Source organism: Trachurus japonicus, chromosome 6, assembly GCF_045865225.1.
Source record: "Trachurus japonicus isolate A0001 chromosome 6, Traja_1.0".
In the NCBI taxonomy this organism is placed as follows: domain Eukaryota; kingdom Metazoa; phylum Chordata; class Actinopteri; order Carangiformes; family Carangidae; genus Trachurus; species Trachurus japonicus.
Genome location: NC_140912.1, coordinates 30,148,003 through 30,175,916, shown reverse-complemented (window position 1 = coordinate 30,175,916; position 27,914 = coordinate 30,148,003). Strand labels below are relative to the sequence as shown.

Sequence of the window (27,914 nt, the reverse complement as noted above, 5' to 3'; positions counted from 1 at the left end):
CAGTATGTAACTTATTTGGCTTTTTATTAGCAAAAATCAAATATTGCTTTCATAATAAAGTGGAATCACAGCCGCATACAAATGAAAGCTTTCTCGTACCTTAGAATAAGTCGTTACATGTCATTTCAAATACATAAAGTGGGCGACGCACCGAACCGAGGCGGCCATGTTGCATCGCCATTTTTTACGTTGAGTGGCAGCGTGACCGTAGGTAACCACGGAAACTCAGCGGAGCTGTCGGCTCGGCCTGTTAAAACTGTCACCACTGTGTAGTGTGAGGAAGGACGGAGGCACCGGTGTTGCATTCAGGTGCAGTCAGGCAGACGGCCGTCGGCAAACATCAAGAATACGCTCCGATATGCAACCGCACCGCTAGATGGGGGGAATTCCTACACATTACACCTTTAAATGTTTTATTTTATCGCTACCTTTTTTACTGCTGTTTGTACCTTTGTGTCTGCACCTGACACCATCTCAAGTTCCTTATAATAAACCCAAAGTTTTTTTGCACATATACGGCTGTAGAAAGTAAATCTTCCTACAAACATCCAAACACCACAGATACGTATATTGATCGTTATGTTTCTGACGCCGTCTCTCCTCCGTCTCTTCTCCGTCTCTCCTCCGTCTCTTCTCCGTCTCTCCTCCGTCCCTCAGATTAAAGAGTGTGCGGCGGAGGAGCTGGGTAAGGGTTACCTGGTCTCCTGCCTGGTCGATCACCGTAGCAACATCAGCGACTACCAGTGCAACCAGTACATCACCAAGATGACCTCCATCGTCTTCAGCGACTACCGGCTCATCTGCGGCTTCATGGACAAGTGTCGCGAAGACATCAACACGCTGCGCTGCGGCAGCATCAGCACCGGGGAGAGGGTGAGCACCGCTGATGAGTTATTGGTTGATTGATTGATTGATTGATTGATTGATTGATTGATTGATGCTCAGTGACAGGATGCAGATACTGTGGGTGAGTTTGTAGAGGAGGCAGGAAGAGTCATGAAGCGTTTCCTTCATTTTTATATGTTAATTGACAAAATAAAAGTGGGTAAAACTTGGAAAACGTATGATTGGTTACCGCTCCGACCAATCAGAGAGCTCGTTACATCCAATTGGCCAAGAGTGTCACAGAGCTGAATGAGTAATATGATCCATGAAGTAATCGTTAAAAGGAAAGTCGCCTTTTCACATAGTTTTTCAATATTTATTCATGAATTGATTAATGAATGTTTTTATAAAACTGTTTATTGGTGGATTAATGAAAGGAGAAAGGAGCAGTCGCTCGACTCGTAGCCTCGATGTAGAAAAATATAATTTTATTAAAATACAAACGGGACCAGCGTTTCGACCTAACTTGGTCTTCCTCAGGGTATAGTAATTAGTGGATTAATACAATTTCATTACATTTTTTTTTTTACCAGCTTTATTTATAGGTTTTTTTCATGTGTTAGACACAAATGAACAGAATCATGTCATTATGTCAAAGTATAGATACGTTATTAGAATAATGCACAAACAGATCAACAATGTATGAAAACGACAAAGACGATCACAAATAATTACAAAAAAAACATGAAAAAGACTAAAATAGAAAATTAGGGTTTATTAGGGTGAATAAAAAAATCATATTGTGGTTAAATCTAAATATTGAGGTATTGGTTCATAAGATATTCACATATTTCATGAATGGGTCCCACCATGCATCTGATGACAATCTGTTTTTTAATGCCTATAATTATTATAATAATAATAATGATGATTATTATTATAAAAAAATATATATATTAATAATAAAATCAGAGAACATACATCTCCTCCTCTCCTCCTCCTGCTGATGTTTCATCGTCTGACTCTCGTCTGTCGACTCAGACGTTTTGACGGCGGAACGAATCCATCTTCATCCTGAACACGTGTTTCAGCCAAACTGAACCTCGTTAAGCCCCTTAGACACGCAGCTATTATGGGATGTATCAGGACGGCACAATTAGAGCCCAGAGAAAGTTATTTATTTGTCAGGAGGAGGAGGAGGAGGTGGAGGAGGAGGGAAAGGAGGAGATTGAGGAGGAGGGAGAGGAAGGGGGGAAAAGAAAAGGATGAGGAGGAGGTAGAGGAAAAAGAGAAGGAGGAAGAGGAAGGGGGTAAAGGAATAGGAAGAAAAGGAGGAAGAAGAGGAAGGGGAGAAATAACAGGAGGAAGAAGAGGAGGTAGATGAAGAAGAGGTGTAGGAAGAGGAAGAGATAGAGGAAGAGGAAGGGGGAAAAGGAACAAGAAGAAGAGAAGGATGAGGAAGAGGAGGAAGAGGGGGAGGAATAGGAAGAAGAAGAGGAGGAGGTAGAGGAGGAAGAAGAGGAGGAGGTGGTAAAGTAAGAGGAAGAAGAGATGGAGGAAGGGGAGAAGGGGGAGGGAGAAGAGGAGGAGGTGATAGAGGAGGAAGAGGAAGGGGGGAAAGGAACAGGAAGAAGAAACGGAGGAGGAGTAGGAGGAGGGAGAGGAAGAGGAGGAAGAAGATGAGGAGGAAGAGGAGGAGGAGGAGGAAGAGGAGGAGCAGAGCCAAGTTCATTATCAGAATCGGTCTCAGCGTCTCGTTCCTGTGGAGGAGATCAGAGCGTTGACTTTTTATCTATTTAACTCTGAGACACGTTTGACTGAGTGTCAGTGAACGCACCATTAGAGACGTTAATACGCCGTCGTTGTGTTTAGTTCTGCAGCAGAAAATCAATGAATCTGGACGTTATAATGTGAACTAAACAACTAAACGCAGCAGCAGCAGCAGCAGCAGCAGCAGCAGCAGCAGCAGCTCTTTGTGTGACGAAGCTGCAACCTTGAATTTGAAAAAAGATAATTAACCCTTTATTGGACAACTAAACACATGTAACTGTATTTTATTTGACAAATAAAATAAGTTATTTAAGTTTAAGGTAAATACCGTAAGTTTAGATAAACGTACAACATATTTTTTATGCATTTACAGATTCATTTATCTTTATTTGTGTCTTTTAAATAGTTTTTATTCATACACCTTTTGTAAACATTATAATGGTGAAGGACCAAATACAGAAACTTCATTTTCTTTTCGATTTTTTTGTTAGTTTTTTTTTTTATAAAAAGTATAAATTGCATTGCCCGAGTTTTGAATTCTCATGATATTTTGTTTGGTCTTACGGTTTTATGGTTTAATGACAACTTTTTTCCCTTTCTGTCTGCAAATACTAATTTTATGTTCAATTTAAATAGAAAACAAATTAAAAAGTAAAAAAAAAACTCTTCTAAATGCCTCCAATAATGGTGACATTTTGAATTTCCCAGTATTTCAATGAGTTCCCTTTAAACAGCTGATTAATTATCAGATTTCTATTGGCTCGGACTATTTTGTTTTTCAACATTTTTATGTTTATTCATATAAACTTCAAACCGTCTGAGGACAGGAAGTGTCTGACGGAACAAAGAGAAAACTTTTCCTCTTCAGTCACGACCTGACAGGTTGTCGAGCTGTTTGAACCTGACGGATCCGTCAACCTCCAGGAATCAGATGATGATGATGATGATGTAATTTTACCCGATAAGTTGCGTCAGTGTTTGGACTCGATGAACAAAATAAAAAATAAAAAATAAAAAAATAAATAAAAAGTGAGGTGAAGAATTCAACAGAAAAGTCTCTGAGACAGACGGTGACGCAAGGTGTCGTCTGCTGCTGCTGATGGTGATGATGATGATGATGATGATGATGAACTGTCTAAATCTTATGAAACAATGTGAAAACAAACAGGATTCATTCAATAAACAGGTCACATCTTATATCTTCACTTTTACAGACAGGCTTTGAATAATGTTGCTTTTTTAATTTTATTCTTTATCATATCTCCTGTTATTCTACCTGCTTCAGTTCCCCATCGTGTTGTATTTCTTCTATTGTTTTTATGGATTAATTTATCTGTATTATCTTTATTTTACTCCTTACTGTCGCTTTACTAATATTATTATCTGTTTCTATTGATTTTATTCAACTACTCTAATCTGTTTCTTTCTGCTTTTACCATTTTCTGCATTTTATTATATTATAATTATTTAAAAAAAAATCACATTCTGTATTTTATTATTTCTGTCTTCTTCGATTGCTTTTTCTTTGGTCTTTGGTCCTGTTTTTTTAAAGATATTTTTGGGGCATTTGCCTTTTATTTGATAGGACAGTGTAGTGAGACGGGAAGTCAAAAGTGCGTTTTGACACTTTCGCCCAGTTTTTATTCAACTTTGATAGAACATGTAAAAATGGGGATATGATGGTTTGATATGATAGGGTGTGTTTTAATCTGATCGGTGAAAAGTTGTGCTGAAAAAAAGAAGAATACCAGGCATGGGCATGTTAAACATGTTTTATGTTGAATATAAAGGCAAAATCAAAAGTATTCAAATATAAAACAGGCTCAGAGCCCTGAGGGAAAAGCACTCCACCACTCTAAGTCCTGGTTTTTAAAGGTGCTACATATAGATACAGAGATTAACTCTTCTCTTCTCTGTGTCTCCGTCAGGACGTCCACTCTCAGGGCGAGGTCATCGCCTGTCTGGAGAAAGGTTTGGTGCGGGAGGCCGAGGAGCAGCTGGGGGCTCACACCATCAAAGACGAGTGTAAGAAGTCCATCATGAGGGTCGCAGAGCTGTCGTCGGACGACTTCCACCTGGACCGCTACCTGTACTTCGCCTGCCGGGAGGACCGCGAGCGCTTCTGTGAAAATGTGAGCATCTGGTTTTTAATGATTATTATTTTAACGATGTCGAGACTTAAACATGATGCACGATTCAAAAGTGAATTGTTGGTAACAGAGGTGTTTTTGTTTTGTTTTTCCAGACGCTGGCCGGTGAAGGACGAGTTTATAAATGTCTCTTCAATCACAAGTTTGAGGAGGCGATGTCTGAGAGGGTGAGAGCAGCTTATTCACTAATCACCTTTTATAAAGTGGATTTAGCGAATGGTGGGAAATTGATCAGAGCATCTGTCTCTGTGAAAAGCTTTGATACATAAATAGTCCTTGTTTGGACTAAACATTCATTAATTAAAAACATGCACATAAAAAACTAAACAACAAAGAAACGATTTGTGTCTTGCAAATTGATCCATTTCATGGTGAAAATCCAATAAAGTGAAGGTTTAATACATAATTAACTTTAAATAAACAGACAACCTCTTGTAAAACAAACTATTGTTATTCTATCTGTCTTAATGGACTCATTTGATCTGTTCTTATTTGAAGAGAGAGATAACAGGAGCTCACTAAACCAGAAACAAGTCCATCTTTTACACAGAGTTTCACGGTTATCAATTCCATTATTATTTTTATTTTTTAATATTTTATTTTTCGAAATGGTGTGCAGACAAAACAAGGACAGTAGTGTCAATTTAGTGCATAAAAAACGAGTATGTTTACATCTGGTTTGTCGGTTTGGAATGTGAGTCATTAACTGAGCTGCAGCTTGTGAAGCAGCAAAGAGGAGGAGCACTTCCAATACACTGAGCGTTTCCTCCATAACGGCAATTAAGCTGCTTGACCAACTCTACAGATCTAACAAGTGAGTTGGACATTAGAGACCAGTCCAAGTACTCGATTACTAGTTGTTGACGTCATTATACAAGTAACATTTCACCACTCCGATTCTCATTTTGGCTTCAATAGTTCAACTCAGTTGGCTTTATACATGCATCAAAGTGATATCTTCTTTCTTTCCTATTTATTTTAACAAAATATATTTATTTAAACTCTATATTTATGATTTATGCTGTTGATTGAGGGGTTGATAGTGTATGCATTTGATCAGCTTTTTATTTATTTATGTTTATAAATGTGAAAGTACTAGACAGTAATGTTCTCCGACAGCCAAACTGTAGGCTTCAAATGAAAATGCAGATCCCTGTTAGACATAAAGACTCTGCCTCTGATTAAACTGTCGACCTGATGCTGAAGGTTCATTTGTCACATTGAAAACTGAACCGTTAAGTCTCTGGTGGAGTGAAAACTATGATGATCTGACAGTTTCCTCCTCTGTGGTTTTCCCTCAGTGCCGCGAGGCTCTGACCACCAGGCAGAAGCTGATCGCTCAGGACTACAAGGTCAGCTACTCTCTGGCCAAAGCCTGCAAGTCGGACCTGAGGAAGTACCGCTGCAGCGTGGACACCAACATGCCGCGAGCCCGAGAGGCGCGTCTGTCCTACCTGCTGCTGTGTCTGGAGTCGGCCGTGCACCGAGGTGAGCAGCTGTTAGACCAGATTACCTGTCAGTCACCGCTCTGTTCTCACTTCACTGATTCATGGACGTGTCAAACACACGATTAAGCTGCTTCCTGTTTGTCACTTCGAAGTGAGAAGGAGAAACGAGGACAGAGCGGCGAGCGGCCGTGTTCCTGTCTGACATTTACATCAGAAGAGAAAATTAAAAACTCTCAACTCATTAAAGGACACAGAGTTCACACCACTGTGTTTTTATACGAAGAACCATCTCCTCTCTCAGCTTCTCTCTGGAGCTCTAGTAACAACAGGTCGGTGTCAGCCAATCAGAAGAGAGGAGGCTCTGAGCCTCTCTTCTGATTGGCTGACTGTTTTCTGAGTGATTCAATAAAAAATAGAGCAGATTTCAGAATAAAACACTCAGAGAAACCAAAATCCTGCAAGTTGTTGGATAGATGGTGGGTCCAGGTGGTGAGGGGGCGGGGCTTTGTTGTGACATCACAAAGTGACAGGAAGTCCTGACGGCTGGTTTTAAGGCTCAGTTTCTGAATACAGGCTGTGTGCGTTTCTCTGTGGACTGAGGCTTTGATACTTTCACAGTATTAATATAGAACCTAGAGCTGCTTTATAATCACACTACACATGGACATCTACCTTTATACTGTATGGAGCTTTAACACAAACATCTACCTTTATACTGTATGGAGCTTTAATACAAACATCTACCTTTATACTGTATGGAGCTTTAACACAAACATCTACCTTTATACTGTATGGAGCTTTAACACAAACATCTACCTTTATACTGTATGGAGCTTTAACACAAACATCAACTTTTATTTTGAAGGAGCTTTAATACAAACATCTACCTTTATTTTGAAGGAGCTTTAATACAAACATCTACCTTTATACTGTATGGAGCTGTAATAGAGAATAATAGAGACGTTTTTATTTTAAATCTAATCTAGTTTTTCTAATTTAATCTAATAATTAAAAAAATAAATCGTGACAATCTGTGTGTTTTCAGGCCGGGTGGTGAGCGGCGAGTGTCAGGGCGAGATGATGGACTACAGGCGGATGCTGATGGAGGATTTCTCTCTGAGTCCTGAGATCGTGCTGCACTGTCGCAGCGAGATCGAGGGCCACTGCTCCGGGCTGCACCGCAAGGGCCGCACGCTGCACTGCCTGATGAGGGTCGGCCGCGGCGACATGGGCTCCATCGACCCCAACTGTCAGAGAGCGGTGAGTCCGCGGCGACCGTTAACTCTCTCTGAGCTGTTTCCATCGGCAGCGGTGACGTTTTGTCTGTTTCACCTCAGGCTTCGTTTGTTTACTGAACGAGTCTTTACACAAGAGGAGCTGTTGTTGAGTGGAAGTCAATTTTCAGAAAGTGAAAAAATAAATAATTCATGTTCACTTTCTTTTTGGCCATTATATATTTATCTAAATTTTAATATCATGAAATTACGACGGAGTATTAGGGCCACATTGACAAATAAAAACATCACAAACTTCGAGAATGAAGTCGCAAATTTACAACTTTATTCTCGTAAATTTACAACTTTATTCTCGTAAATTTACAACTTTATTCTCGTAAATTTACTTTATTATTTATTCGTAAATTTACTTTATTCTCATAGGAAATGTACGACTTTATTCTCGTAGGGAATGTACGACTTTATTCTCGTAAATTTACGACTTTATTCTTGTAGGAAATGTACAACTTTATTCTCGTAAATTTACAACTTTATTCTCGTAGGGAATGTACGACTTTATTCTCGTAATTTACAACTTTATTCTCGTAGGAAATGTACGACTTTATTCTCGTAAATTTATGACTTCATCCTCGAAGTCTGTGTTTTTTTTGTTTTTTTTCTCAATGTGGCCCTACTACTCTGTCGTATGAAATAGAATATAAGTATTATATATCATGTACTTTACCATATAACAGCTGCATTCATTCAGAACATTGCATAAATGAAAGAATAGTAATAACGCTTTTTATCTTTTTTATACTTTATAAAAAAATAAAAAACATAGGATTTAAACATCAAATGAAAACCATAAACAGATACACAAAAAAAAAAACTAAAAAAAACAACAATTTATAATCTGTATTAATACAAAGTACAAGAAGTCAGTAGAAAATGACAGAAAGAAAATGAATGACTAAACAGGATTAATGAGTTATTTACTTGTTCATCTGTTAAATCTTGATCTTTAACAAAATCAATTCTCTTATTTTGGTCATGTGATGTAATCTAATGTGTAATGTAATGTGTAATGTAATGTAATCTAATGTGTAATGTAATGTAATCTAATGTGTAATGTAATGTGTGATGTAATGTGTTTTCTGTGTGCTGTGTTTCCCGTCCTCAGCTCCAGACTCTGATCCAGGAGGCCGACCCCGGAGCCGACTACCGCATCGACCGGGCGCTGAACGAGGCGTGTGAGTCGGTCATCCAGACGGCGTGCAAACACATCCGCAACGGAGACCCCATGTGAGTCCTCGCCGCTCGCCGCTCGGCCGCTCGGCCGCTGTTTATCACCACACGAGTTCATTTTAACAGTTTTACCTCCTGTAACTGGGACATTTTGGGGTTTTTTTTTTTGTCTTCATGCTCTGATTTCTGTGATTTCGGTGTGTGTGTGTGTGTGTGTGTGTGTGTGTGTGTGTGTGTGTGTGTGTGTGTGTGTGTGTGTGTGTGTGTGTGTGTGTGTGTGTGTGTGTGTGTGTGTGTGTGTGTGTGTGTGTGTGTGTGTGTGTGTGTCTGTGTGTGTCTGTGTGTGTGTCTCCAGGATCCTGTCCTGTCTGATGGAGCACCTGTACACAGAGAAGATGGTGGAGGACTGTGAACACCGGCTGCTGGAGCTGCAGTACTTCATCGCCAGAGACTGGAAGTGAGTCTGACACCTTCATCTTCCTCCTCATCTTCTTCATCTTTATCCTCGTCTTCATCCTCATCCTCATCCTCATTCTCATCTTCCTCCTCATTCATCCTCATCTTCATCCTCATCTTTGTCTTCATCTTCATCCTCATACTCGTCTTCATCCTCATTCTCACCTTCATCCTCATCTTCATCCTCACGTTCATCCTCATCCTCATCTTCATCCTCATTCATCCTCACCTTCATCCTCATCTTCCTCCTCATCCTCATCCTCATCTTCATCCTCATTCATCCTCGTCTTCATCCTCATCCTCATCTTCATCCTAATTCATCCTCACCTTCATCCTCATTCATCTTCAGCTTCACCCTCATCCTCGTCTTCTTCCTCATCCCTCATCCTCACCTTCATCCTCATTCATCCTCATCCTCATTCTCATCTTCATCCTCACCATCCTCATCCTCATTCTCATCTTCATCCTCATCCTCACCTTCCTCCTCACCCTCGTCTTCTTCCTCATCTTCATCCTCATTCACCTTCATCCTCATCTTCATCCTCATCCTCCTCTTCCTCCTCATCCTCCTCTTCCTCACCCTCACTTTCATCCTCATTCATCCTCATTCATCCTCATCATCGTCTTCATCCTCATTCTCACCTTCCTCCTCATCCTCACTCATCCTCCTCATCTTCATCCTCACCTTCATCTTCATCCTCATTCATCTTCATCTTCATCCTCATTCACCTTCATCCTCATCCTCCTCTTCCTCCTCATCCTCCTCTTCCTCAGCTGCTCGTTGTTGCTTTAACTTGTTTTTGTCGTTGACTCTGATCAGTTCAGTGACACGTGAAGCTGCTTAATGAGTTCATCCTCCCCCCTGTGTGTGTGTGTGTGTGTGTGTGTGTGTTTCTGTGTGTGTGTCTCTCTGTGTGTGTCTCTCTGTGTGTGTGTGTGTGTGTGTGTCTGTGTGTCTGTGTGTGTGTGTGTGTGTGTGTGTGTGTGTGTGTCTGCGTGTGTGTCTCTGTGTGTGTGTGTCTCTGTGTGTGTCCAGGTTGGACCCCATCCTGTATAAGAAGTGTCAGGGCGACGCCGCTCGTCTCTGTCACACTCACGGCTGGAACGAGACCAGCGAGATGATGCCGCCCGGCGCCATCTTCTCCTGCCTGTATCGCCATGCCTACCGCTCGGTGGAGCAGGGACGGAGGGTGAGAGAGCAGCGATGATGATGATGATGATGATGATGCTTTTATTCTGCAAATAACCTGCTGTCATTACATGTGTGATTATTGTTAAAGGGATAGTTCAACATTTTGGCAAATTCTCCTTCACCTTTAACCTTTAAAGGGACAACGAGGAGTTTTGGAAAAGCGAAGCGTTTTCACACTACATTTATTTTTATACATTTCTTTGACCGGCGCAAGACAGACTCATGTTTTCATTCATCAATAATTAAAGTCAGAGGTTGGAAGACGATCACATACCGTCGTAGTTCAGACCATAAACGGCGATTCAGCTGCGTTATTCTCATGACTCGCCACGAAACCGAAAGTAAAGAAACGCTGGTCGGCTCGACCAGCATTTCCACCACCACTAATAATAACAAAAAACAAAATAACGATAGAGACAAAACGATATATTTATCGAAAATGGGCCCATTAACAAGTGTGGGTAGCGGAGATTCATCCACATTAACGTGAGACTTTTTTATAACCAAATAGAAACTCCTCGTTGTCCCTTTAATTATCGGTGCATGTTGTTTTGAGATCAGCGGGGCAGAGACGTGAGCTGCTCAGTGAACACAATGGAGGTGAACGGTACCAGGTCCCCTGTCCCTTATCAAACTCATCAAATACACAATCCAACAACTCCACAACGCTCTGGTGGACAAGTTGTGACCTGCACATTCACCACGCTATAATGAAATAATAATAGGAGAATTTGCCAAAATGTTGAACTATCCCTTTTAAAGAGGGCAGAGGAAGAACTGAACATACAGAGCAGACAGAACAGGATAACGAGGCTTTTTGTTCACAATGACGATGACCAACTGAAGTCAAACAGAGACTTAGATGTTAAAACTACTGCAACTAAAAGTCTCTTATTTTATCACTGAATAAGAAATGGAGTCGGTGTTGAGCAGAAGTTGTTGAGGCGTTATGAGTTTAAATTTACTTTTCTCTCTCCTACTGTCACAGAAATGAAATTCAAACACCTAAAAGAATAACTTAGAAACAAGTAAACACAGCTCAGTCTTTGTCTTTAAATGACCTGTCAGGAGCTGCACAATATGTAAAAAAAAAACAGAAAACAACATATTGCAATTAAATGTGCAGATTTTGCATTTGCTATATTTAATTTTAGTTGGATATCGTCGATTTCTTTTCATTTCAACAAAAAAATATAAAATGATAATGTTATGTGAATCCCTTTACGTCTTAAATATGATTTGTTGGTTTGGATGTCTCTATAGCAACAACAACACTTGGCTGCACCTGCTGCGAATTGGATTTTGCACTTGATTACATTATTTCGAAGCCTTGTGTTAAAGTTATAAAATCAGGATTTGACCACAGACGTCCAGACACAAACCAGGTTTAGACAAAGTCCTGTTTAAAGGGATAGTTCACCCTAGAATGATATTTCGCTCATTATCTACTCACCCTCATGTTGACTAAGGGCTGGAAGAAGTGTCAGAGTCCACCGTCCCTTCTCTGAGTTACAGGGGGTCTTGGCGTAGCAGTGCATTTCAATGCCACGGTAGCAAAGGGACACCAGAGCTCTTCGTAAAAAAACACACACAAAAAAACATCCAAATACCTCCATGCTGCTCGTATGTAATGTCCGTCTTGTGCTGAAGCCCCAAATTGCGTAATTGTCCCGAAAAAAATTAAATAAGTCTATATTTTAAGCTTGTTTGTAGCGGAAGCTTCTCGAAGCTCCTCTTCCTGGTCCGTCCAAATCTCGCGTGATTCGCAGTAACCGCACTGACGCCGGCGCAAATCACGCGAGATTTGGACGGACCAGGAAGAGGAGCTTCGAGAAGCTTCCGCTACAAACAAGCTTAAAATATAGACTTATTTAATTTTTTTCGGGACAATTACGCAATTTGGGGCTTCAGCACAAGACGGACATTACATACGAGCAGCATGGAGGTATTTGGATGTTTTTTTGTGTATGTTTTTTTACGAAGAGCTCTGGTGTCCCTTTACAACCGTTGCATTGAAATGCACTGCTACGCCAAGACCCCCTGTAACTCAGAGAAGGGACGGTGGACTCTGACACTTCTTCCAGCCCTTAGTCAACATGAGGGTGAGTAGATAATGAGCGAAATATCATTCTAGGGTGAACTATCCCTTTAAGTATTGATCAGCTCAAGGTTTCTATATTAATACTGTGAAAGTATCAAAGCCTCGAAACCATCCTAATGACTCAACCCTTCAAAATAAAACACCTATTAAAAGTAAAAACCCAGAAATGAACAGAAAGGTCATCCGTTCATCTCATTAGAAGTGGAAAAACAATAAAGAGGAAGTGAGTTTTGAGCTTCTGACTGACTGCAGGATGTTCTCGTAGCTCCCCGGGGGGGCGTCACAGTCTGAGTCTGAGTCTGAGGCAGAAAACACTGCTGTCACTGTGAGTACGACTTCTGTCTGTGGCTGGACCGACGATGATGATGATGGTGTTGATGATGATGATGATGATGATGATGATGATCGGGGAATCACAGGAACCTGGTGGTTTGTTGGTGGGAGTGATTCAGAGTGTTAATTCTGGTCTGGTATCGGTGCATGAGGAAGTGAAGTGAGCTGCTGTTGCTGCTGCTGCTGAAGAATCAACACCAAGCTTCAATTCAAGCCCATTTAATCGACTGCAGCCAATTAAAGGGAAATTCCGGCGTAAATGTGAGACTGAGTCAAACCCCCCTCCAGAGATCAAATCTGCCGACTGCAAACTTCTCTGCCCTATGGAGCCAAGAGCAAACCGCCATCAAAAAAAGCCGCTCATAGCCACAAATGATGCTCTGAACAGCACCAAACTTCATCAACAGTACAAACAGGGTGCCATCCCATAATACAAAGCATCAATCACTTGCTAGCTTTGCCTGGTTTCTATTGAAAAGAGACAAAAACACAACTCACCCACTCTCCTCCAGCCGCTTGCTGCTAATGCAGAAGCCCTGACGAGTCGATTACCGAGTGCATCAGTGTTCCTCTCTGTTTCTGACAATAACTAGCGAGTGTTGACAGGGAAATGAACTTTGAGTTCCACAAATTATCACTATCCTGTCCATTAAAGGCAGAAAAAATAATAATAATAAAAAAAAAATTAGAGCTAAATTGGAGCTAAACATCACTGGACTCTTTACTCTTCTACTGCACTCGGTAATCGACTCGTCAGGGCTTCTGCATCAGTAGGAAGCAGCTGGAGGAGAGTGGGTGAGTTGTGTTTTCGTCTCTTTTCAATAGAAACCAGGCAAAGCTAGCAGGTGTTTGATGCTTTTTATTATGGGCTGGGATCCTGTTTGTACTGTTGATGAAGTTTGGTGCTGTTCTGAGCATGGCGGTTGGCTCGTGGCTCCTTTTCTATCTGACTTTCTGTGCTGCAGCTCTCTGCAACTAGAGAAGTTTGCAGTCGGCAGATTTTATCTCTGATCTCTGGAGGGAGGGGCTCTTGAGAGTTGAGACCATGAGTTAAACTTACTCCGGAATATCCCTTTAAGCTCCTAATAATCATCAGTGTTACATGTGCTAATGCTAATGTGTCCTTAAAGTGATACTCCACCCTGATGGTTTAACTCTATTCCTCCATCTTCTTTAGTGTCGAATAGAGATAAAGAAGCAGCGTAATCATCTCCACCCCGATTAAAATGCAAACACATCTAATTAAATTAAAGGGATAGTTCAGCCAAAATTGAAATTTCACTCATTATCTACTCACCCTCATGTGGACTAAGGGCTGGGAGAAGTTTCAGAGTCCTCCGTGGCTTCTCTGAGTTACAGGGGGTCTCGGCGTAGCAGTGCATGTCCATATGGTTGCAAATGGATACCAACTGTCTTCGTAACAAAAAGACACACCAAAAAACATCCAAATACCTCCATGCTGCTCATATGTAATGTCCGTCTTGTATTGAATCCCCGAAATGCGAAATTGTCCCGAAAAAAATTAAATAAGTCTATATTTCAAGCTTGTTGGTTCGTCCAAATTTGACGGACCAGGAAGAGGAGCTTCCGCTACAAACAAGCTTGAAAAATAGACGTATTAAATTTCTTTCGGGACAATTTCGCATTTCGGGGCTTCAATACAAGACGGACATTACAGACGAGCAGCCTGAAGGTATTTGGATGTTTTTTGGTGTGTCTTTTTGTTACGAAGACAGTTGGTATCCATTTCCAACTGTTATATGGACATGCACTGCTATGCCGAGACCCCCTGTAACTCAGAGAAGCCACGGAGGACTCTGAAACTTCTCCCAGCCCTTAGTCGACAAGAGGGTGAGTAGATAATGAGTGAAATTTCAATTTTGGGTGAACTATCCCTTTAAATCTACAATTTGTGGAGGAAACAGATGATAAAACTCTGGAGTGGAGAGTCAGTTTAAGGCCTTGATGGAAGCTGTGTGTTTTTCTAACTGGACCATGGTCATAATAACCGTCCCCTCTCCGCCCCCTCGCTGCAGCTCTCCAGGGACTGTAAGGTGGAGGTGCAGAGGATCCTCCACCAGAGGGCGCTGGACGTGAAGCTGGACCCCGAGCTGCAGAGACGCTGCATGACCGACCTGGGGAAGTGGTGCAGCGAGAAGACCGAGGCCGGACAGGAGCTGGAGTGTCTGCAGGACCACCTGGAGGACCTGGTGTCCGACTGCAGAGACGTGGTGGGAAACCTGACGGAGCTGGAGTCAGAGGTAACAGAAACGGAAACATCTGGACTAAAAACATCTGGTACGAAGCAGGACTGATGATGATGATGATGAGCTGCTGCTGTGTTTGTGTCCTGCAGGATATTCAGATCGAGGCGCTGCTGATGAGAGCCTGTGAACCCGTCATCCAGACCCACTGTCATGTAAGTCTGAAGTGAGACGTTCACTGACCCTCTGTTGTTCTGAGTTTAAAGCTCCTTCAAAATAAAGGTATAAAGGTAGATGTTTGTGTTAAAGCTCCATACAGTATAAAGGTAGATGTTTGTGTTAAAGCTCCATACAGTATAAAGGTAGATGTTTGTGTTAAAGCTCCATACAGTATAAAGGTAGATGTTTGTGTTAAAGCTCCATACAGTATAAAGGTAGATGTTTGTATTAAAGCTCCATACAGTATAAAGGTAGATGTTTGTGTTAAAGCTCCATACAGTATAAAGGTAGATGTCCATGTGTAGTGTGATTATAAAGCAGCTCTAGGTTCTATATTAATACTGTGAAAGTATCAAAGCCTCAGTCCACAGAGAAATGCACACAGCCTGTATTCAGAAACTGAGCCTTAAAACCAGCCGTCAGGACTTCCTGTCACTTTGTGATGTCACAACGAAGCAGTCACACTAAGCCCCGCCCCCTCACCACCTGGACCCACCATCCAACAACTTTCAGGATTTGGTTTCTCTGAGTGTTATATTCTGAAATCTGCTCTATTTTATTCAGAGAACAAATCAGCCAATCAGAAGAGAGGCTCAGAGTCTCCTCTCTTCTGATTGGCTGACACCGACCTGCTGTTACTAGAGCTCCAGGGAGAAGCTGAGAGAGGAGATGGAAAACTACACTGAGATGCAGCTTTTAATTTAACACCTCTGGCCGTCACAGACTATTTATAAGAAGATTTAATTCATACGTTCATGTGTTTGTTTAAATTTGTAAAATTTAACAATATTCAGACGTTTAAAGTGATCGACAGCTCCACTGAAATCTTGTGTGTGTGTGTGTGTCTTCGTCTTGCAGGAGGTGGCTGATAATCAGATCGACACCGGGGATCTGATGGAGTGTCTGGTCCAGAACAAACACCAGAAGGAGATGAATGAGAAGTGTGCGGTGGGAGTGACGCACTTCCAGCTGGTGAGCAGCCTGAAGAAAAACCTGTCGCTGTGTTGAATCAGCGAAAAGAGAAATAAAACATTCTGTGTTGTTTTGGCCTTTTAGTCGTAAAGTCAACAACAACAACAAAAAACATGTTCTGTTGCTTCTCACTACATGAATAAACATAAACGATGATGACGACGACGATGATTTTTTATTTTATTTTAATGTTTATTTTGCAGGGACGATACATACAACATTGCCACAAAGAATATACAAACGTCTCGTCTGTTTCTGTCTTTCAGATCCAGATCAAAGATTTCCGTTTCTCCTACAAGTTCAAGACGGCCTGCAAGGAGGACGTCCTCAAACTGTGTCCCAACATCAAGAAGAAGTGAGACACACACACACGCATATTGAGCTATGAAGCTTAAAGGGATAGTTCAACATTTTGGCAAATTGGCCCATTGCCATAATCCCTATAGTCATAGCAGAAGGTTCATTACTAAAACGACTCTGTCTGGTAACGTTGTGTTATTATCTCATAGTGTGGTGAATGTGCAGGTCACAACTTGTCCACCAGAGCGTTTTGGAGTTGTTGGATTGTGTATTTGATGAGTTTGGTGAGGGAAACCAAGAAATCCCATGAGCCTCCTTAGCGTAGCTCTGAGCAGCTGATGGCTCTGCCCCACCGTTCTAAAAACAACTTGCACCGACAATTAAAGGTAACGAACCTACTGCTATGACTATAGGGGTTATGGCAATGGGCCAATCTGCCAAAAATGTTGAACTATCCCTTTAATAAATGAATAAAATCACAGACAAGCCTTGTAAAAGTACACAAATGTGCACACTCCCAGGTGTTCTGGTTCAGTCCAGAACCTCCTGAGGTTGCCAGATCTCTAGCGGTCTCTGAATTACAGCGTTTTGCAGCCAGCAGTCGTTTCTCCGTCCGGAGGAAACAGTCGGTTCTGGTTGCACAACTCTGAGACTGAGATCTGTTTTATTTTGGGGACTGGTTTGGTTCCTTTTAACATGGTCAAGAGGTGAAAAGACGTTAGAATAAGGATTTGATCAACAGTAAAAACCAGATCAGATCAGAACATTAAGGGTAGTTTTTTATTCCCAACAGTCGGCACTTTAAGAATAGCTCTTTATGACAGATGCTGCCTGACAATGCACTTTAGAAATTCACTACTTTTTCCTTTAGTGAATCTCTAATAGCTTCTTATGACGTATGCACTTAAATATTTCACTACCTACTTTATTTAGATCTACTGATGCAACCATTGTGTGATGTAATACAATGGTTCTCAAAGTGGGGTCTTTTTTGACTTTTTTCTTTTTCTAGATTTTTTTATTTTTTTTGTGAAATTTTTGCATTTTTTCTAGAATTTCTTTTTTTCCTTTTTTTGAGAAATTTTTGCTTTTTTTTTTTTTTTACACTTTTTTTCTAGAATTTTCCTTCCTTTCTTTCTTTTTCTTTTTTTTTTTAGAAATCTTACCTCGGTAAGGTCCAAACCCTTCGGTCTGGAAACCACCCGTTCATTTTTTCGTATGAGGCGTGGTTTACGAAAGCCCAGAGCTGTTTATTGGGCGCTACGAATGTCTATCAAATGTGTCTGTACGTGGCTTATAGCCAATCGTATCAATCATACCCGATGACGTATGCAGAGCTACAGAAATACGATGAGGAAAAAAACGCTAAACGTTGCTCTTTTTTCAAAATAAACTTGTCGTCTAAACTACTTAAAACACTTTTCTAGCGCTGCATCGAAAGGTAAAGCGTCTGCCGCCATGTTGGATCAACAAGCTATCAGCAAAGTCACTTTGACTGACTTGCAGAGCGAATGAAATCGCGCACAAGGCAGCATGGGTAAACCCAGGCTACCACTTTCCAGAAATGTCTCTACTTTTTTAGTCAATGTAGATTCAAATTAGGGCCATTGGCATGGATTTTTTTTTAAATATTGTAAAGTTCTTCAGTCTCATAACAGATATTTGTGTATTTCTGGTATTTGCTTCAAAATTTTGTCCAATGGGGGTCCGTGGTCTAATTTGTGTCCATTTAGGGGTCCTTGAGAACCACTGATGTAATGTATTTGTATTGTAATCAATGTTTATTGTACTGTAATTTTATTTGTGGACAGATGGAATCTAAATCTGGTAGGGCTGGGACGATATGCTTTTCTCCCGATTCGATTCTTCTACAATTTTTTGGATGGCGATTCAATTCAAATTGCGATTCTACGATATTGCCGATTCTCTCGATTTTTAGTCTGCATTTTTAACATTTATCTGCTCACAAATACTGTAGGAGCCTATAAATTAACATACTCCATTATAAAGTGAACTTAAACCTTTTTTCAAAACCTGTACTCTCTGTATGTAAAAAGGCTAACAAATGCACATTGCACAATAGGAAAAAAAAATCAAAAAAGATATTGTGATGTTTATGTGAATCGATTTTTTCTCCCACCCCTAAAATCTGGCATATTTACAACACCTTTTTGTATGGTCATGAGTCCCATTACAAATAAGGTAATAAATGAAATGGAAATGAAAACGAGACAGACCGACCGACCTGCTGGTCTGTCGCCCGGAGGAGAAACAACGACCTCCTTGTGTTTTGTTGTGTTTTGTTTTGTTGGACGTGGTGGATGTTTGTGATTGGTCGTCTGACTCGTCTCTGACCCGGTGTCTCATCCCGTCTGTCTGCGCCTCAGGGTGGACGTGGTGATCTGCCTCAGCACCACGGTGAGGAACGACACGCTGCAGGAGGCCAAGGAGCAGCGCGTGTCCGTCAAGTGTCGCAAACAGCTGCGGGTGGAGGAGGTGGAGATGGTGCGTTCACTGACACACCGTCACAGTCTGCTCTTCCTTCTTTTCTTTCTTTTCTTTTCTTTTTTAAACCTGATGTGAAGTTTCCAGAGAGCGAAATGAAATGAGACTAAACAGCAGCTCAGAGACAGGAAGTCCAACCACAGTAAAATGTCACTGAAAGAGAAAATAGATTTTTTTTTCCTTTTTAAACTAAAAGAAAGAATCTTAAAGAGCAGGAGTGAAAACGAGTGTTTCTAAAAGCATCGTCACAACTAATATAAATGAATAAACTAAAGGATTAGCTTTATTTTAAAGATGAGAAGTCGACAGTTACTGGAACTATTTTCTAGTTTGTGAAGATTATTTTATACACCAGAGCAGTTCAGTGTTTTATTAACATATAAAACATGATAAAAGAAGAATAAAAGATATAAAAGGAGTAAACGCTGAATCCAGATCATGATAAACGTCGGTGGTTGTGACTTTCTGCTTTTCTTTCCTGAGCTGTGACTCTGTTCGTCTTTATCTCTGGAGATGTGGAGTTGCTTTCTGACTTTTTTTTAATGTTTCTCTCCTGCACAGATTAAACGTTTCCTTCTTTTCTTTTCTGTGTCTGTGTTCTTTAAATCCTCTAAATCCTCTGTGTGTGTCTCTGTGTGTCTCTGCAGTCGGAGGACATCCGTCTGGACCCTGAGCTCTACGACTCCTGTAAGCAGGACATCAACAGACTGTGTCAGAACATCGCCTACGGCAACGCACAGGTCAGCACACACACACACACACACACACACACACACACACACACACACACACACACACACACACACACACGCACGCACACAGAGAAAGGAAAAACTGTGTTTGGTGTTTGTATTTCAAAAATGTCTCGTGCAGCTTTGAAGATTTGAACCCAGGATTTATATTTCAAAGGAGGGATGTAAAAATTTAGGAGACAGTTTTAATTGGAGGCAAAATGAGGAACATGTGCAGGATGAGTCATCAAACGTCTGACTTTGAGAAAATACATCAATTTATGATGTAAAAACATTCGGATAACAACTTTCTGACATGAATTTGAGAAAATATCAACAGATAAATGAAGTATTAACATGTGGACACAGGATGAAAGATGGAAAATAAAGATTTTATTTCATGATGAGAGACTTTTAACAGTCCAGTTATACTGAAGACCAGAAATAGTGGAGAAAAAGACTAATGAGATGTTTTACGGGGTGTTCCCACCAAACGCGATGACGCTTCATCGCGCGTCGAGATTACATGTAAAGTCAATGCAAACACGCGATTAGTCGCGTCATCGCGCCGGGCGATGCGATGGACGCGATAGCGCGGCGCGATGGACGCGTTGGCCGCGAAAAATCGCCTCCATCGCGTCGCCCGGCGCGATGGCGCTTCATCGCTCGAGTTGAAATAATTGAACTTTTGCGGCGAATTCGCGTGAAGACGCGCCGCGACAGCCAATCAGCTTTGAGATCGTCACCGACGTGCTGACGTACGGACGTACTGGTGTTCCCTTGGCAGCTTAGTCAGAGCGAGTCTATTGACAATATTAGAAGTTTTCTGGTTTAGTTTAGTTTATTATTCAGATCCCCATTAGCTGCTGCAAAGCCACAGCTCTTCACTGTTGCTTTTCCGGTGCTGTTACAAACGTTTCTGATTTGGAGATTCGGACCTGAAAGCCTGTTATCACTGCTGTTTTCAACCAGCGGGCGCTGCGAGTCGGCCGCCCCGTCCCAAAGCACTCAACAGGCGGTCAGTCACACAGTAGTTCACGGAGCCGTCTCCTCCTCCTCCTCCTGCAGCCAGAGACCCACACCGCTGTTCCTCTCCCATCCACAGGGACAGGAACAGTGCAGCAATAGTGGTTATCTCAGCCAGAGAATGAAATAGTGGGAGAAATGTTGTTGTTTGGGCGGGCTCGTCGCGCGACGCGATGCCGCGACGAGGCGTTTTTTGCATATTGAACCAGCGTCAAAACTGGAGCGTCTAGCGCGACGCGATTTCATTTGACGCGCGATTCAATCGCGTTCATCGCGTTTGGTGGGAACACCCCGTTAGATTTGAGCTGAGTTCAAATAAAAGCCAAACAAACCTGGCAACCTGCAGTTCCTCCTCTGACCACTAGAGTCAGACTCCTACAGTGAGTCAGACCAGAACCACAACACAAACTCATCCATCATCACTAGAACAAGAGGAAGGATCAGAGCGAAACAACCCAAATGTTTAAATAAAACATTGTATATATCATATGTAAATCAATATTTATATTATATTAATAAATAAAATCTTTATTAATTGTTGGTCTGTGCAGGTGATCGAGTGTCTGAAGGAGAACAAGCGTCAGCTGACGTCGCGCTGTCACCAGAGAATCTTCAAGCTGCAGGAGGTGGAGATGGTCGACCCCGAGCTGGACTACCAGCTGATGAGAGTCTGCAAGCACATGATCCGGGTAGGTCACATGACCAGGACACGAGGTCACATGACCAGGACATGAGGTCACATGACCAGGGTGTAGACTTGCTTTTATGTGATGTCATCCTTTTCTTTCATCATCATCCTCTATTTTATCTCACAGTTTTACTCAGATGCTCTTAGTTTTACTTAGATAACATCTTCTTCTGTTTTAACTCTTATCTTATCATATCTCATCTTATCTATTTTTATCATGTCTACCCCCCTTTTTATTTATTTTACCTAATTAACTGCATTCTGGATTTTAATTTGACTTCTCCTCGCCTCCGTTGTTGTGTTGCTTGGGCGCTCCAATCTTATGGTTTTATGGCATTTGTGACTTGTCTCTTATGTTGTATGTTGTTTTGTGAAACACATTGTAAACTTGTGTTTTTAAAAGTTATTATTATTATTATAGAACAGGGTTTCCGCTACATGTAATTGATCGTGGCGCACCGCCACGGCAAAATAAAAGCCGCCACACCTTCAGAATGATGATTTTTTTTTTTTTTTTTTAATGTTAACTCATTGAGTGCCAACCACGTAATTTCTCGTTTTTCGTTCCCATGCGTTGAGTGCCAAAAACGAAATTTTTCGTTTTTTTGCTTTTTTTTTAAATTATGAAAATAGACACTTTAATACACATTATATGTAAATTTGGGGACTCTACGACGAGGAGAACTGAAATAGATGACGATCAAAGTCACATGACAGCTCATGATCTGGAAGTTTTTATCATAACTCAGCTTCTGCAAACGGAGTTCTGCATGTGGATGCAGCAGCTGCTCCGCTGCTGCTCCGCTCTCACCCGCGAGGCTGCAGCAGCTGGGAGCTGAACCAGGAAGCTCTCAGCCCACTGTCCCGCCCGGTCTTCATCTGGAGCAACACCGTGTCCTCCCCAAAGTCCTCCCGCGGTAAAATCTGATGGTCTCTGGACCAAAGCAGACCGGCACCACCGACCCGTACCACAGACGGACCGCGACCACCGGCGGGACCGGTGTTCGCGAGCCGCTGTGGCCGGCAGAGCCTCACGTTCCGCGGCGAGAGGCTGTGACACGGCACGGTGCGTCTGTGTTATTGCTGTTTAGTGGCGCCCCCCCCCGCCCCCGATGGTGGTTTTGTGAATAGAACAACAATTGTTGTGTATATTTATCTTATACGAGCCCTTTGATCCAGAAATGCGAGTGTCAGAAGAGCGACAGACACAAACAGAGCACCTTTCATAAAAGACGCTCTATCTCCTTTTCTAGAAAAAAAGGAGGGATTTTGGTGAAACCCAGCCATGTTTAGCTTGACTTTTCTCAGGAACGGAGGCACGTAGAAACAAACGGTTTGTGGCCATTTGAAGGATAAAGTTAAACCTTTCAAATGAGCTACAGTATGTGTTGGTGGCAATAATATAGAATACACTATGGCTCTAAAATAAAAAGTCAAATATGGTCTAATTTGCCGGTACACTTGACTAAAACTTTGGAAAGGAGCGCGGCACTCAATGAGTTAAAACAATGTAAAGCAGGGTTTCCACTAGGGGTTGCACAGACTAGTCCCCTGCTCCACAATGACGTGTTGAGCTTGACGTCGACTAGTCGCTGATCATGTAACAGTAGGCTACAAGAGTAGCGGCTTGAAACAACAGCTGAGTGGCTGAATGAAAAAAATACAGCGCCGTCAAGCTGGATAGAACGAGATCGTACCAGACAGGAAGTCGGGCACAGAAAAGGCGAGAGAATCCGGTCAATTTTCAAAATAAAATAAATGATGATTAAGTTTGCTTGTCCGTCTATAAATATTTGTCAGTTGCGTCTGCACACAAGACACATCCATAGGCTACATACAGCGCTAGAGACAGACCTGTGTGTGTGGAAAACCCAGTAGCTACAGACGGGTCGATGTTTGACCGGCGTGGAGAGAGAGAGCAGGAGAAACTGCCGCTTCCGCGGGCTGTGTGTCCGGGCTGCCGGCAATTAAAAAAAAAAAAAAAAAAACTCCGCTCGTATCGACAGCTTTACGTGAGCGCACAACAACAACAGCAGCAACCAACCAGGAAAAACTAAAACTGTGAGTGAAACTGACTGAGCAGGACTGTGATGGTGACGAGGCCTGTGTGTCGTTTTCCTCCCTAATTGTTTAATGAACAGTAGCTACAGTATTTTCTTTTGCACCTGTATATGTTACAAAAAAACAAACTGATTTACAGCTTGTTGTTTATAAAGCTGCTGTTCTGTGGACTAATTTCTGTGCGTGAGCTGTCAGTCAGTGAATACAGATTGTTGCAGAGCATTTCCCTCCTGGGATTTTAGTTATGATGGGAAAAATATGAATGATGTCATCAGCGACTAGTCCACGATCCGGTCTCGCACCCCCCCCCTCGGTCGATGACCACCCTCGCCGCCACTCTTTAAAAAAATCCTGGAGGAAACACTGTAGAAGGTCACATGATCAGGAGACTTGCTATTATTTTGTTCTACCGTTATTTGTACTGATATTAGGGCTGTCAGAACGAACTTCGCTATTCAAACAGAATTCAAATTATTTTCAAAATGAGAACATTCGAACATGTTCCTTCCACAACGGTGCAAATTAACGTGGTGCGTCGCGTTCGGGTTAGTAAACATGTTGATAAAACAATTTAGTTTTTCTAATTTCCCGTTTATTCGGCTTTTATATTACACACACACATTCTTTTTTTCTTTTTATCGATCGATCCATGGATCAACTATGATCTGTTGCACCTCTACTTATAATATTTCGATTTCCCTTCTTCAAGTTTTGTATTGAGTTGGTAAAACTGATGTACATAGACTTGCTAGTAGCAGCAGGTATCATCTCCACAAGTGTGTGTTTGTTTTTATGAAGCACCTGTGTGTGACGGCTGTCTTTTCTTTGTGTGTGTGTGTGTGTGTGTGTGTGTGTGTGTGTGTGTGTGTCCAGCGGTTCTGCACGGAGGCGGAGGGGAAGAACATCCTCCAGTGTCTGAAGCAGAACAAGAACAGTGAGCTGATGGATCCAAAGTGCAAACAGATGATCACCAAGAGACAGATCACTCAGAACACCGGTACGCACTCAAACGCCTCGTCATCCACCAGACAGCATCAGGACCGACGAGCACGATGACCACCGCTGACCCTGTGTGTGTGTGTGTGTGTCTCTTTGTGTGTGTGCAGACTACAGGTTGAACCCGGTGCTGAGGAAAGCCTGCAAAGCCGACATCCCGAAGTTCTGTCAGCCGATCCTGAACAAGGCGACGCCCGACAGCGAGCTGGAGGGTCAGGTCATCTCCTGCCTCAAGCTCAAATACGCCGACCAGGTGAGACTGAGCCGCCGCTCCGGTTTTATCTGGAAAGAATCAAGTCCAACGGAAAGATCTTTGTGCGACGTAAAGCTGCAGTTTCTTTACATGTTTGTTTTGGTCCCTGAACACATCTGCATCATGATGAACTGATCTCAGACCAGCAGTGAAACAGTTAAACTAATTATCTGCTGCTGGATTTGAGTTAAATTTACGACATTTTCTGCTGCGTCAGACGTGAAAATATGTAAACATGTAGGACTAGAGATGTAATTTTTTTTAACTTCAGTGAGAAATTGAATAATTTAAAGGGATAGTTCAACATTTTGGCAAATTGGCCCATTGCCATAATCCCTATAGTCATAGCAGTAGGTTCGTTACCTTTAATTGTCGGTGCAAGCTATTTTTAGAACGGCGGAGCAGAGTCATGCTAAGAGCTGCTAAGCGCTGCTAAGAGCTACGCTACGGAGGCTAATGGGATTTCTTGGTTTCCCTCATCAAACTCATCAAATACACAATCCAACAACTCCACAACGCTCTGGTGGACAAGTTGTGACCTGCACATTCACCACGCTATGAGATAATAACAGAACGTTACCAGACAGAGTTGTTTTAGAGGGAAATTCATGCAAAACCGCTGATGCGCGTTGCCTTCAGGGGCAGTTTTTCATCAAGCAGTCTCTGCATTTCCCTCTAAAACAACTCTGTCTGGTAACGTTCTGTTATAATCTCATAGCAAAAAATGATTGTTTTACATTTTAAACTTCATTTTATGAGTGAAAATCCCTCATATTCATTGATGTGTAGTGTTTGGTTGCTGGTGTATCTGGTGAATTCTGGAAAATTTGTCCCATGCCTACTTTATTATTGATTTATGTGATTTCATGTAAAAACAGGACAATAAATGTTGTTGTGAGACGACTGAAGAAAACACCGAAAGTACAAAGTTTTTGAAAAGATTTCAGGTTATGTGACTGTTTATAACTTGAAAATCCTTTTTGTGTGTGTGTGTGTGTGTGTGGCAGCGTTTGTCGTCAGACTGTGAGGATCAGATCCGGGTCATCCTGCAGGAGTCGGCGCTGGACTACAGACTGGACCCTCAGCTGCAGATCCACTGCACACAGGAGGTTCGTACACACACACAAACACAGAAAACACACTGTTATTGGTTCTTAAAGCAGAAGTAAGTGATATATTTGTGTTAATATAAGTCTTAAATAGTTATATCTTCCGACAGCAATCACTTACATAGAGTGTTTGGTCTGAAACACGGGTCTGTCAGTCACTCTGCTCTGCTCTGAGCCGAGGAGAAAACATTTATCGTATCCTACAGTTTTTATCCAATGAGGAGAGAGAACGGCATGCAGGGCTGTGTGTGCAGCCAAGGAACGCCGTGAATGTGGCGACGTAGGGACGAGGACTGTTATGGTGCGTTCAAGGAAACTCGTATTTTTCCGACCGTGAAGTCGCACCAGTTCGATCTGGTACGAGTTCACCGGTCAGAAGTTACGAGTGGCCGTTATAGTGACTTTCACCGGTAAAACAGGTCGGAAAAACACGAGTGGGTTGCCTGAAACGCTACAAAGTCGTAAGTTGTGACTTGAAGCTATAATTTACGGTTTCAAAAGCCTGCCTGGAACGCAGCATTAGCGAAAACGACCGGACCACTTACTTCTGCTTTAAAACAACAAATAAATCGTCTCATGGATCAAAAATCAACCAAATAATGGAAACAAACAATAAACATCTGATTAAACTTTTAAATAAATGTGAATTTTTACTGAGAAAACAGTTTAGAGAAGCAGAGTGAAGAAGTCGCTTCAGTTGGGAGAAAATAACGATCCAGAGAAAAACACACACTGATCCTCTTAGTCCTGTTTACAGAGAGCAGGGTATTGATCGTGTGTGTGTGTGTGTGTGTAGATCTCCAGGCTGTGTCCGGAGGAGGCGGCGGCTCAGGAGCAGACGGGGCAGGTGGAGGAGTGTCTGAAAGTTAATCTGCTCAAGATCAAACAGGAAGGATGTAAGAAGGTAAACACGGCCGGCGCTGCCTTCACTGACCGCTCAGACCGTCGGAAACCTCAGCGTCACCGACTTCCTCGTTCTCAAACACAACCTCCTTTTTTTTAATATCTTTCCTGCTGTTCTGTTTTTTGACTCTTTCAATGTTTGTTTTTCCTCCTCTTTCCTCCTCCTCTCCCTCCTCTTCCTCTTTCTCTTCTCTCTCCTCTTCCTCCTCCTCCTCCTCCCCTTCTCTCTCCTTTTCCTCTTCTTCCTCTTTCTCCCTCCTCATACTCTCCTCCTCCTCTTCCTTCTCTCTCTACTTCTCTTCTTCCTCTCCTCCTCTTACTTTCTCTCCACCTCTCTCTCCTCTTCCTCCTCCTCCTCTTCCTTCTCTCTCCTCCTCTCTCTCATTTTCCTCCTCCTCTTCCTCTCTCTCTCCTCCTCTTACTCTCTCCTCTTCCTCCTCCTTCCTCTCTTCCTTCTCTCTCCTCTTCCTCCTCCTCTCTCTCGTCTTCCTCCTCCTCTTGCTCTCTCCTCCTCCTCCTCTCTCTCCTCCTCTTTCTCTCTCCTTTCCCCCCTCCTCCTCTCTTCTCTCTCCTCTTCCTTCTCTCTCTCTCTCTCTCTCCCCCTCTTCCTCAATTTCTCCTTTTCCTCCTCCTCTTCCTCCCTCCTCTTCCTCATCTTCCTCCTCTCTCCTTTTCATCCTCCTCTTATTTTCTATCCTCCTCTCTCTTTCTCCCTCCTCCTTCTTCTCTCCTTTTCCTCCTCCTCTTCCTCTCTCTCTCCTCCTCCCCCTCCTCCTTCTTCTCTCCTTTTCCTCCTCCTCTTCCTCTCTCTCTCCTCCTCCCCCCTCCTCCTCCTTCTCTCCTTTTCCTCCTCCTCTTCCTCTCTCTCTCCTCCTCCCCCCTCCTCCTTCTTCTCTCCTTTTCCTCCTCCTCTTCCTCTCTCTCTCCTCCTCCCCCCTCCTCCTTCTTCTCTCCTTTTCATCCTCCTCTTCCTCTCTCTCTCCTCCTCCCCCCTCCTCCTTCTTCTCTCCTTTTCCTCCTCCTCTTCCTCTCTCTCTCCTCCTCCCCCCTCCTCCTCCTTCTCTCCTTTTCCTCCTCCTCTTCCTCTCTCTCCTCCGCCTCCTCTTCTCTCACCTCCTCATCCTTTTCTCTCCTCCCCTCCTATTCCTTCTCTCTCTCCTCCTCCTCTTCCTCTTTCTCCCTCCTCTTCCTTCTCGCTCTCTCTTCTTCC

General features: G+C 42.4%; 1 protein-coding gene across 1 annotated transcript in view; it reads left to right on the top strand.

Annotated features, from left to right (window-relative positions):
• The window catches only part of LOC146986399 (Golgi apparatus protein 1-like), a 55,951-nt gene that overhangs the window by 23,520 nt on the left and 4,517 nt on the right, over positions 1-27,914 (top strand). Inside the window, exons 4-22 of the mRNA XM_085780192.1 lie at positions 658-873; positions 4,524-4,727; positions 4,841-4,912; positions 6,047-6,233; positions 7,239-7,453; positions 8,591-8,712; positions 9,011-9,112; positions 10,148-10,301; positions 14,774-14,998; positions 15,094-15,156; positions 16,019-16,132; positions 16,399-16,487; positions 18,820-18,937; positions 19,585-19,677; positions 21,246-21,383; positions 24,317-24,440; positions 24,550-24,692; positions 25,700-25,801; positions 26,598-26,705. Of these exons, the coding sequence (XP_085636318.1) occupies positions 658-873; positions 4,524-4,727; positions 4,841-4,912; positions 6,047-6,233; positions 7,239-7,453; positions 8,591-8,712; positions 9,011-9,112; positions 10,148-10,301; positions 14,774-14,998; positions 15,094-15,156; positions 16,019-16,132; positions 16,399-16,487; positions 18,820-18,937; positions 19,585-19,677; positions 21,246-21,383; positions 24,317-24,440; positions 24,550-24,692; positions 25,700-25,801; positions 26,598-26,705 (2,589 nt within the window). The remainder of the gene's footprint in view (positions 1-657; positions 874-4,523; positions 4,728-4,840; positions 4,913-6,046; positions 6,234-7,238; positions 7,454-8,590; positions 8,713-9,010; positions 9,113-10,147; positions 10,302-14,773; positions 14,999-15,093; positions 15,157-16,018; positions 16,133-16,398; positions 16,488-18,819; positions 18,938-19,584; positions 19,678-21,245; positions 21,384-24,316; positions 24,441-24,549; positions 24,693-25,699; positions 25,802-26,597; positions 26,706-27,914) is intronic.